General features: G+C 36.5%; 2 protein-coding genes across 2 annotated transcripts; both read right to left on the bottom strand.

Annotated features, from left to right (window-relative positions):
* Window positions 1–7,174: 7,174 nt before the first annotated feature.
* On the bottom strand, window positions 7,175–9,965 carry LOC142357668 (uncharacterized; the record flags this gene model as incomplete). Its single annotated transcript, XM_075409221.1, has 2 exons — window positions 9,961–9,965; window positions 7,175–8,181 (listed from the first exon to the last, which is right to left on the bottom strand). Coding segments are annotated over exons 1-2 (1,012 nt in total), but the record flags the coding sequence as incomplete, so codon positions are not given.
* A 326-nt stretch (window positions 9,966–10,291) lies between these two features.
* Window positions 10,292–11,308, bottom strand: LOC142357667 (MFS-type transporter SLC18B1-like). The gene is made up of 2 exons (XM_075409220.1): window positions 10,867–11,308; window positions 10,292–10,623 (listed from the first exon to the last, which is right to left on the bottom strand). Exons 1-2 carry the CDS (start codon window positions 11,168–11,170, stop codon window positions 10,292–10,294), a joined length of 636 nt encoding a protein of 211 aa, XP_075265335.1. The 5' UTR covers window positions 11,171–11,308.
* Window positions 11,309–11,958: the final 650 nt, after the last annotated feature.

Genomic DNA, 11,958 nt, shown 5'->3' with positions numbered 1-11,958 from the left:
TGTATAAATATTTATATTTATATATTTTTATATATACATACAGAAACCTTATAACTATACAAGAATCTTATATATTTTTTTTTCTTCTGTTATTAAATTTTTAGTTGATTCATATTTTGTTCTTGCTTTTTTGCCATTTTTGTTGAAATATTGAGTTTTTTAGGAGTGTAATATAAACTTTTGTTAATGGAATTAAATTTATCGTTGTTGTGAATTTTTCTACAAAGCTCCCTAGGCTGGTAATTTCACATATGTTCAAATTATGCTGATTTTTTGACGTTTTCCATTTTTACTTGCCATTTCTGCACCGTTTTTTGGTTAAAACAAAAATTTAGTGCTATATTTTATTTTACTGTTATAAAATAAATTTAGTGGTACATTTATTTTAAAAGTTATTTTACTGTTATAATTGAAGTTATACTTGGTGTTATACTTGATGAGTTAATTTTTTGACTGACAAATTCGTAATTTTTTTCAAATACAACAACATAACTTTGTTGAACGCAAAGAGTGCTTTTTAGACAAAAAGATACAGCAAATATATTTTTATATTGTTTTCGCTCACTTTTCTAATTTTGAATCTATTTAACACTTAGCAACTTCTCTCTGAGCTCCTAGGGTTTTAATTTCGCCCTGGCTTTTGAAGTTCTTTTTTAGAACTCATTGTTCAACAATTAGATAATAAGGGTTGAAAGTCGATTAAAAGCAGATGGCAAAGAAAAACCAAATTGACAACACAAAGTACACAATTTTGACAATAGCTACAAAATTGGGTAAGAAGCAACAAAAAACACTTGCAATTTAAATTGCCCGGCAATAAATAAAAACTCCGAATTCAAGTATAACTAAGGTTCCGCAAATCGGCGCTGCTAAAACCATTGTGCCACCGGAACATAGAGGAAACGAATACCCTGTATTCTCTTTAGAAACGCCCAAATTTTTTGCTGTAAATATTCTGAAAACGCGCTGTCGCGGAAACCAGTTGTAGAAAATAACAATAATTCAAATGATAAATAAGGGAACCATTGGTTTTGGCGAAGAATCGGCAAAATTATGTGTTGCGGATTTTGCTTGCAGTCCCAAGGGCCTGGGGGTTATTTGATTTCGGGGGCACAAAGAAGAAAGCGAAAACGAATTCGACGCCTACAGCAACACATGTTAATATAAAAGGTGCTTGATAGCCCGCAATGAATAAGACGACACTTTCGAATAGAGATCCTAAAAACAAATCAAGAGGTATGAAAAGAAATGAAGGATAACTGTCACTTGGCTGAAATCAGGAAACCACTTGAATTCTTCAATACACAGTAAAGTTCACGAAACGTTGTGCAAAGGTAAATTTTAAGGGAAGAGTTTAGGTGGAAGTTCTTACACTGCACTATGTGACTATTGCAAAACTTGTTCTGTTGTCCCGGTTAAATTTCATCAGCGCCTAAATCCCCTCCCCATTTAGGCAATGCGGGCGACAATTTTTCAGTTTATTTTAGTCACAGCGTTTGTTATGGGATTCGAGTAGTTCAGGATTGAGGTCTATCTTATTCACAATTCCACAATTCTACTTAAAAGCTTATACCACGCCCTGCACTCAATCCTTATTAGTAGTTACCGAGGCATTCTAACAATTTAAATAAAAAATATATTAAAAAGTTACACAAGTTTCTGTCGTTCTGACTCTTTAAAAAAATTATTATTATTGGTTTAAGCACCATTTAAAATCTCAACAGTGCAGGAAAATTAAAACAGATAAGTTTTGAGTTTTCGTCTGAATAAAATTTCAGATGGTATAAGTTTCAGCTCCAAAGAGAGTTCATTCCATTCAACAGCGACGGCATGCGCGAACGAAGGTCTTCCGAAATTAAAGCGAAATTTGGGAACACGTAATTTGTAAAAATATTGAGACCTTGTAACCATAGTGTATTGTTTCATTAAATCCGATGAATATAGTGGGCGTTTGGCAGGCTGATGTACAAACCGATGCGCATACAATATGGTTTTGAAGATAATTGTCAACCAGTGTAGCTGCTTCAGGTATGACGAGAATGGTGTTGAAGGTGACAATCCAAAAATCAAACGCGTGGTAGAGTTCATTATTGGCTGAAGTTTTGCTAATAAGAAGTTTGGCAGACCATAATGAAACAAATTACAGTAGTCAACACGTGATAACACTAAAACTGTAACTAACTCAATTAGGACTGATGTCTAATGTGATTTTGAATAAACCATACTTTATGGAGATAAAAAAACGAATTCGAACAAACAAAGTTAATCTGTGGTTGCAGAGTAAGTTGACAATCAATATAACAACCTAGAACTTTTACCTGTTCATTGTACTTACCATCTTCTGCAGACGTAAGAGACCATGTTTAACATTTTTACATTTCCGAATAATCATATACTCACTCTTATCCGCATTCAGTTTCAATTTTGCTTTGCTGAACTAACATTGAATCGAGGTCAAAATATTATCAAACATGCATCGACTGAGGGTCGAACTGAATACAAAATTTAGAACGGTATCATCTGCGTAGAAATGGTAGTTTAATTCTAATTCCTTCAGCTTGTCTTCTAAAGGCAACATGTAAAAAGAAAAAAGTAAAGGACCAAGAACCGACCCGTGTGGCACACCCGTCTTAACTTAAACATCACCAGAAAGACATCCATTTAAGATAACGTGTTGTGAGCGATTCGAAAGATAATTTTTTATAAACAGTAACACAACAGGTTGCAAGCCAATCCTTTTTGCTAGTATCTCATGTAAAAACTGATTATCAATTATATCACACGCTGCGGACAAGTCTAATCCAATATACATCATGGAACGCTACTAGTCCAGATAACACAGAAGATCATTAAAAACTTTCATTAAAACCGTTTCCGTTGAATGCGAGCAACGAAAACCACTCTGATACTTGCTCTTGCTCCTGAGATTATTAGATTCCAGATACAAATTAATTTGGTCAAAAAGAACTCTTTCAACAACTTTTGACATGAATCTTAGATTTGTAACAGAATTGTTTGAATTGATTTAGAAAGTACCCTGTCTGGAGAGTTGAATAAATTAATGCAATGAAGTAGTCTGGAGAATTTGTCAAAACAATTTTGCATAACCTAGTTGGTATAACATCATTCGGTGCCGTACTGTTCAAAATTTTTTGATAGAAGTAATCTCAAATCGCTCAGTGTAAAAACCTGAAAAGTGTCCAGGGTAGTTTTATGTAAATTACTTAATTTTAAATCATCCGTTAGAGGTATTGCAACTAACACAGTTTCTATTTTCTTAACAAACAAAGCATTAAACTTCTTTGGTAGGCACTCAGGCTCCACTAGTGACTGCGGCAGGACAATTTTATTTTTTCCTAAGAGTTGCTGAAGCATAGAATACCTGACATGCTCAATTTCACTAGCGACATACTTGTCGAAGTATTCACTTTTCTTTTTGGTAAACAGCTTTTTTCTTGGTAAACCGCCTTTTGTCTTGGGAATTTTCTTTCTTTCGATAAGTTTTCTCAAATTTTCTTCTCGATCTTTTCATGGTTCTTAGCTCATCGTCAAAAAAAGGCACGTATGATATCGAACATATTTAGTTTTCAGAGGCTGGTTCTTATCGACATAACTAACTTCGTTCATTAGAACATTGTTCCAAACATTTTCATGAGTATCTCTGACAATCGGGGCAACAATATTTTCTACAAACGCTTCCACGTCAAAATTTAGCACAAGGCCTTCTTTATAGCTAAATTCTCCTGCTTTTGCAGAAGGTCAAAGTGCAAAGCTCCATGATCAGAGCTTGTATTGAATTTTACAAGAGGTTCTGATACTTCAACCTCCTCGGGTTCTATAACCTGGTCTAAAATTCCACCACTTTTGTGCGTAGGCACAGTAATTTGCTGTTGCAAACCAAATTCATCCAAAAAAGAAATCCAATTTCTTGACGCATCATTTGATAGCAGATAGAAATATTGATATCACCTACAAAAAATATTTTTTGAACAACAGATCTTTCTCCTCAAAAAATGATGTTAACTCACTTATAAAGACACGAACATTGGTATTTGTTCTTCTCTGTATACAAACCAAATGATACATCGAATTGCCTTGCGTAAACTCAAGAGAAGCCAACTCCGCGTTTGTTAAACACTTACTTGGAAAATTATCGATACGTACGGTTCCATCATAGAACACCGCTAATCCTCCACCATTTCTTTCTTTTCTGTTTGCACTCAAGTAATAAAAACCATTTGGGCAACATTGCAGGAGAAAAAACTCATCATTTGAGTTATCTTTGATCCAAATTTCTGTTAAAATTATAAGGTTAAAATCGTTAGCTTCAATAAGATTTCTTATTTGCGAGGCCTTGTTGCCAACCATACTTGCATTATGTAAACAAACTTTTACACTGTCACTGACGGATTTAACATTTGATAGTCAAGTATCAAAAGAAGCCAGCCACTCCCTCGCGTTCTGATTGAAACCAAAATGGTGAAAATGAAACATTTTCGGACCAGAAATCTGGAGATTCAACTTCCTTATCAAATTTGAAAACACAAATTTGAAAACATCATTTTCAAATTTGAAAACACAGTGGAAAGATTTCAGACGAGGTTCGTCTCTGGATATTTCACGAATACACTGTATATCAACTCCCTTCTTCTTGCAATGTTTTGTTATATCATCCGTAGAGACAGAGTTGCTTAAACGACCAATGTAGAGATGCCGTATTTTCACTTTGATGACCTTTTAATTGCGCTGACTGTCGTCTGATGACTAATATTTGTGCCCGTCTTGAAAACTTTTGGTTTTCTATCTTGGGACTCTTTGTCAGCAAACAAAATTTCATTGCCTTCAGATTTCCGTTTTTTGAATTCCAATCGCTAGCAGTGCTGTCAGTCCAATTTCTGAAAGCAGCTCTAATATACGGGTAATCCAGTTTCAGAGAATATATCTTCAGCTTCAGTGATTGATTTTCAGAAATCAGTGAATCTACTTTTTCTAGTGTAAATATAAGAGCATATATTCGATCAAGGGCTGATAACTCTGTTGTTAAAGTTGGCAAACAACTCCGACAAGACCAAAATATTATTCCCATGCAATTTTTCTTAGCAATTATATGGCAAGATCCCTGAACATATTTAGATTTACATCAAACACAGACAACAAGTTCTTTTTCTGTAAACCGATGCACACAGTGCATGTTGGATCGGATGGGGGAGGAGGCGGGGATCAAGCCGTTTTTGTTTGGGACAAATAAATGTAGTTCGAAGACTGCAGTAAGGGCTGATTAGGTCCTAATTAAACGAATGGGTCCTAATTAAACGAATAATCTAAATTCTATCTAAATGAATACTGCAAGAAAAATAATAATATCAGTCCAACAAATGCGGAAAACCCTCGCCCGAAATGTTGACTGCGAAAAAAGTCAGAATACCAGTGAAACTTATCTGAGGCTTTGTATGGTTTGAAAACTAAAAAAAATGTGGTTTGACTTCGTATGGTTTAATTTCGTATGGTCTGACAAGTGATAAATTGCAGCCATTATTGCAAAAGAATACTTTCCGCCGGAATCTGAAATGCCCTATAATTGGGGCTACCCAAAGAACGTCCGGCCTCTTTTGATCCAGTAAATGATTGCAATCAGAAGCTGAAACAAAATTAAATAGCCTCCCGGGTGCGCATGGAGACTATTTAATAAATTTATCACAACAATTAGACTAATTGTAGTTATAAACCTAGTTGTTATAGTTGTTATCCAATTGAAAAAAAAGTTTTTCACTAAAAGAATAAGTAGTTGGAGACTCTACGATTGAGAAAAAGCCAGCTTCTCAATTCAATTAACTAACAACCGATCAACCAATACTTTTATAACAAGATTGATGCTGACGTGAAGAGCTTGTCGTGGTGTACTTCACAACGCCAACAGGCAAATATTAAACCACTTGAATCGAACGCTGAGCCATTTCCATTAGGTACTTAGAGTTACTCCGGACCTTGAGGAGTTTACTTGGTACACCCGTCGATACTACATCTATTAACATAGCTAGTCTTGTACAAGAAGGCAAACCAACCTGAGAGTGGCTTCATTATTTGTGTCCTGGAAAGAGCGCGGCCGAATTATACTCTGAGATATCAATCTTCCTTTCGATATCCACAGTCTTCTCCACCATGCTCCAGGTTTTTCGTCCTAACTTAACCTACTTACTGGTTGGTTCATCGTTAAGTCTTATAGTCACCTTACTAAAAATATGCAAGTAAAGGAAGCTGTACTACTTTTCGGATTGTGGTCGTTTGAGTGGCTCTACAATTGGGATGGCATGGGCATATTTAGAGAAACCTAAGATTTTTCTTGTTTTCTTATGTTATTCACCTTTCCGTATATTGATATTATCTTTGTTTTGTTTTCTTGTTGAAAATCTTGAAGTTATATGTGTTGTGGTGAGTGAATTATGGTGCTCAGATCTTTGAGCGGATTACCACAAATATCAGATATGTTCAAATTATGCTTAGTTTTTCAACGCTTTCCATTTGTACTTGCCATTCCTGCACCGTTTTTTGTTAACAGGAACAAACAATTTTAATTTTCCTGTTATTTGTGGTTGAGCTGAAACTAAAATAGTTAAATATTCCCACTGACAGACTCTGACAGTATTTCGAAATTAGTAAAAGAAAATTTGTGTTGAAAGCAGAAATTGCTTTATAGACAAAAAAAATCAGCAAAAACAAACACTCATTTTTGTTTCGGCCCGCTATTCTAAAATTTTCTCTTCTAAATCGGCTTTATACTGAATCAACTTCTCATTCAGCTATTTCGAGATATAAATTTTCTAGTATATCTGAAGAGTAAGAGCGTAAGTTTACATTAAGCTTGATAAGGTCGTAAAAATGACATACCTCTTTGTTTCTTGGACAAAAGAAAAATATCAAGAAGTCTCTTCAACGATCGACTATGTTGCTCTGAAGATTTTAAGTGTTGCTTCTCTTGCATCTCGCCGCATTTATTAAACAAATAGGCCAGGCTAGCCTAAGCTTCTAACTCCAAATAAATATGGACGGTTGGAACGATTAGATCACCTAAAGCCCTGAAAGTTCTATTTAATATTTAAAAACTTTATATTCTTACAAAATTTTTACTCATTTTGAAATCAAAATGCTGGCACTTGATTTTGTGACAGGTACATACTTGTAAAAGTTGATTCAGTCCTCGATTTGCGCGAGAAACTGCTTCCTGAACGCGGAACTTTTAAGTATGAATTACTAGAAGTAGCATTACTGTCTGCTAGCTCAAAATTGTTAGATGCTACTTTAACTGATTCGGAAAACTCGTTATAACTTGATAGGTGGTAATAGATTTTCTTGATATATCTTTCGTGGGTTAAATATACAATTTGCCATATTGCCATTACCGCCAGAATGCATGAATAGATAAAGCAAGTCGTGTAAAATTCATATTTGTCGTACAAGTACCCTCCGAACACGAAAGCCCCCAATGCGTGGCTAGATGCAGCCATTAGATTATAACAAGAGGCGCCGAGGGTTTTTATTTCACCCTGGTTTTTGAACTTTTCTTTTAGGGCAATTTGTTCAACAATCAAATAATGAGGGTTGAAAGTCGATGAAAGGCAAATACCGAAAACAAACAAAATTGGCAACACGAAGTACAAATTTTCAATACTAGTTACCAAATCGGGTAAGTAAAAACAAAATAAAATTATGGCCATTATAATTTGCCCGGAAATAAATAGAAAAACACCAAATCCATGAGTAACTAAGATTCCACATACGGGTGCTGCTAAAACAAACGCCCCGGAACAGGGTAGAAACGCATAACCTGTGTTGTCTTTGGAAACGCCCAAATGTTGCTGTAAATAAGTTGAAAATGTGCTGTCGCGGAAACCAGTTGTAGAAAATAGCATCAATTCCGGAATGATAAATAGTAGAACTCGTGGCTTGATGAAGAATCGTAAGAATTCTGCGTTACTGATTTTGCGGTCGGTCCCAATAATTGCTCGAGGGCTATTTACTATCGAGGGTACAAAGAAGAAAGCGGAAACGCACGTGATGCCTTCAGCAACCCCTGTTATTATAAAGGGTGCTTGGTAGCCCAAAATAGGTAAGACGACACTGCCGAATAGAGGTCCCGCGAACAAACCGATTCCAAAGGAGAAATGGATGATTGCTGTTACTGTGCTGAATTCAGGAACTGTTTTTAGGTCTTCAATTACACAATAAACGTCAAGAAACTTTGGGCAAATGCCAATTTTATTGGAGAAGTTTAAGAGGAACTACGGAAAGCTGCGACTATTGCGAAACGAGTACTATCATCCCTGTAAAATTTCATAACCTCATAAAACCCCCTTTTTAGGCACTGCGACCAATTAGTACTAGTTAATTACCAAAAATAGCTGTTGGTAATTTGTTCCAAGCAATTATTTAACCAACAACAATTTGCAGAAAGTATCATTTTATAGTCAAACTTTTTATTTATACATCATTTTGCTTGCATTATACAGAAAAGGTTGCATTTTAGCTGAGCAAACTGGTATTTGTCTCAGTAGATAGTTTTAATTGTTTAATCGCCCATTTTTTATTATGACAACTACCCGGGTCAAATGTCCTCCCTAAAAACCTCCGTGAATTGATGTAAGAGTGAGGGGGTAATTTGGCTTGGGTGGCAAAATGATGTAAGAGAGGGGCCCCGTACCTGAACTCCAATTGTAAATCAGTACTGGGCAATTGTAAATGCAAGTCTTCCATGTAAAATATTTTGCTCGTTTTCTCACCTGAAATTTGCTTCTTTCAAGCGTATATTAACGGCGCAAAAGACAAGCTTGTATCCGTCATAGTGGCGCAGAAAATGGAACAAACGTCTCGGAAGCGGGAAAACGTGCGTTCGCTCCCCGTACGATGCATTATTTTCGCACTTGGACCAAGTCTGACCATTTTATAATCAGAATGAACGCATGTCTGACAAGTAAAAAAAATGACATGAGCCAGTCTATGATTCAGTAAGGACGAGGAATTGCATTTATACTGGCCCAGTACTGAAACGCACTTTATATTAGGTACGGAGCTGCAATGGGAGGGCGTTTGAGTAATTCCCCCTGGCAAAATTTGAGAGGTAGGGGTGGGCTGTATTAGGAGGACTTTTAAGGAATTACACCCTCGCCAAAACTGCGACGTAATAGTGCACTGCAATGGGCTGCAATGGGAGGACTTTCAAGGAAAATTTGGTAAAATGAAGTAAGATTGAGGGGCAACGTGTTCAGAGGAGTAAAATGATGTAAAAATTGGGCTGCCAGGGGTAATTTGTTCAGAGGGGGCAAAATGTTGTGCCGCCAAGGGAGCGAAAATAATGTAATAGCCAGGGGTATTTTGTTGAGAGGGGGTAATTCTAACAAATTTAACTCATAGATGGACCGTCAACGTCTGGAGGCTAAAGAGAAACGGCTGAGGGTAGAGAGGATTTGAGTTCAAGACTGTCAGTTTTCGAGTATTGGGGCTAAACCAATGTAAGGTAGGGCTTCCAGGGAAGGGGGGGGGGGTAAAATGATGTAAGAGTGGGGTTGCAATGGGACGATTTTAGGTTGGCTTAGGAAATTGCAGCTCAAAACTCTTACATCTTTTTGGACTGCAATGGACTGCCAGGGGTTGGGGGGGGGGGGGGGGGGGTAAAATGATGTAATTATGAGGTGGTAAAGGATAAATAACTCGCCACTTTTTTGTTTTTTTTTGGTTTGTCACAAGAAGGCAGGTGGGGGAGGGGTAAAAGGATGCGAGAGTTTCGGGGTATCTTCTCCATTACCTCCTCACTCCTACACCATTTTACCCCTTCACCGACCGAAAAGATGTTATAGCGGGGCTTATTTTACCTTTTACCCTCTCACTCTAAAATCATTTTATTTCTCTTGACATACCAAAAAGATAAAAAAAGTGGGGCTGATTTATCTTTTACCCTCTCACTCTTACATCATTTTACCCCCAAACCTTGGCAGCCCATTCCAGCCCAAAAAGATGAACGAGTTTTGATCTGCATTTTCCTAAAAAACTTCGTTTTCCAAAAAAACTTCTCCATTGCAGCCCCACTCTTACTTCCTCATGGACGGAAAAATTCGACCCAGGTACTGATTCAAAAACGCACTTTGACTGTTTTATTACAGGCTGCTAAAAAGTTGACAGAAAAAGGAAGTAGATCCAAATTAGGCAAAGATGTTCAGCTGAATTTTAACGTTTTGGCCGAAAAAACGATGCGCTGAAGAAATTTCTTGACTATCAAATTCAAAGTATGATTTTTACTCCTTCATTTCAAAAGTTGCCAAAAATAATGAAAACGGTTCCTGGAATTATTAGGAAACATTCTTGCAGCCAGAGGTACTGCTGTGTTTTGTATGAGTGCAGTACCCACCCCATTGACAGACTTACAAGCCAGACATAGTACAAAAAACTGCTCTGCTCCATCACACGAAGCGGACCAACCAAACAAGGCTATAGAAATGGAAACCCATAACATCCCGACTAGGTTGAAGAATTTCAAGTTACTCGGCGAAGCCAGACTGGCAACGATAAAGGCAGATGCGATGCTGGTGATATCGGTAGAAGCTGTCACCCATCCAATTTGGATTTGATTCAGACCTGTAAATAAGAAAGTCATTGTTACCAGTATCTACTGAATCACTCTTTGAAAAAACACATTTTCGTTAAAAAACCATTTTGGCCCTCATTAGCGAGTGAATTTTATTTGCGATCCATAAGGGCAGTTTTTATTTACTCAAAATAATCTACTATACAATGTCAAGAAATCTGCACTTGAGGGCGCATAAAATACTGGTCAAGATTGCACATTACCGTTTTATTCAAAACAGTAAAACAATGAACCTTTTTTGATAGCCTGGTCTGGGAAGAATGGTCCAGCAATTGACAAATTGATACCCTCGAAGAATATTGAAGCGCCACACAACACAACCGATATCTGCCGTCTCAACTTTGAAATTCCATCATCACCATTCCCTTCAGAATAACCCGCATGTCTGTATGGCGAAGTTGTGATGTACGATGTTGGTTCGGGTGAGTTGGGGTTGCTTTCGATGTATAAATCGTGGGGTTCCGGTTCATCAATTAACCCCGTGGGTCTTTTGGGCACATCCCAATTTTGATTTTTGTTCGTAAGTTTTTTCGCCATGCTACAGTAGGGGAGCAGAAATCGCGGCAAATTTCTGCGACGTAGCCTAGACTATCTGATTTCAGTAAAAGCTTTCAGTAAAGAAGATAGCTGAGGAAACTTTGCCGGGTGAAAAAGATCTGGGTTAATTAAACTAAGAGTTCAAGCGCTCAAAGTTTACTGTCTGAGCTTCAATTGAAAAACCCTCAATCTAATACAATGAAATCTTTTTCTGAAGCCTCAAAATTTCATGTCGTTTTAACGCTTTGGTGCTAATGATGCCTACTGAACAAGACTAAAGATATTTAATTACTGGAAAAAAAGATAATTGCAAATTAAAGTGACGAATGAGATATTACTAGTATCATATAAAATAGAACAAATCGAGAATAACTTTTTGAGTTGAGTAACATTACTACGTTTTTAAATTTGAGGTAGAAAGTTTTGTAAAAATAAATGGTTTGTGTTATAGCTTTTTTACGAAGCAGCTCTTAATTCTTAATTTTTAGCAATATTCGTTTGCCAAGGAAGAATTTTGTGGTGCTAATTGAAAAAAGGGATTGATACTAATTCTACTTGAACTATTTTTTAAAGACTAGTGGTCAACTTTTCCGACGTGAAATGAATGCGATATTGGCGAAATATTTAGCATGTATATTTTTCAGTTCACATTTTGTGCACATATTTTCACAAAATACTCCGCAATCAAATCTTACCTAAACATGCAGAAATGACCCGCCTAGACTAACAAGTAGGTAACTTTTGTTTACTTACTGGTGCAATGATTAGTAACAATTAATTAATAATCA

This window comes from Convolutriloba macropyga, unplaced genomic scaffold, assembly GCF_964194025.1.
Source record: "Convolutriloba macropyga unplaced genomic scaffold, txConMacr16.3 SCAFFOLD_2517, whole genome shotgun sequence".
NCBI classification, from domain to species: domain Eukaryota; kingdom Metazoa; phylum Xenacoelomorpha; order Acoela; family Convolutidae; genus Convolutriloba; species Convolutriloba macropyga.
This window is presented reverse-complemented; position numbering and strand designations above follow the sequence as displayed.

What these genes read in the sequence shown, in the direction of transcription:
- LOC142357667 (XM_075409220.1), bottom strand. Translation starts at nt 11,170, where the DNA reads ATGGCGAAAAAACTTACGAACAAAAATCAAAATTGGGATGTGCCCAAA. An exon ending in AGACCAGGCTATCAAAAAAG is followed by an intron (nt 10,624 to 10,866) that starts GTTCATTGTTTT and finishes TCTTATTTACAG; the next exon opens with GTCTGAATCAAATCCAAATT.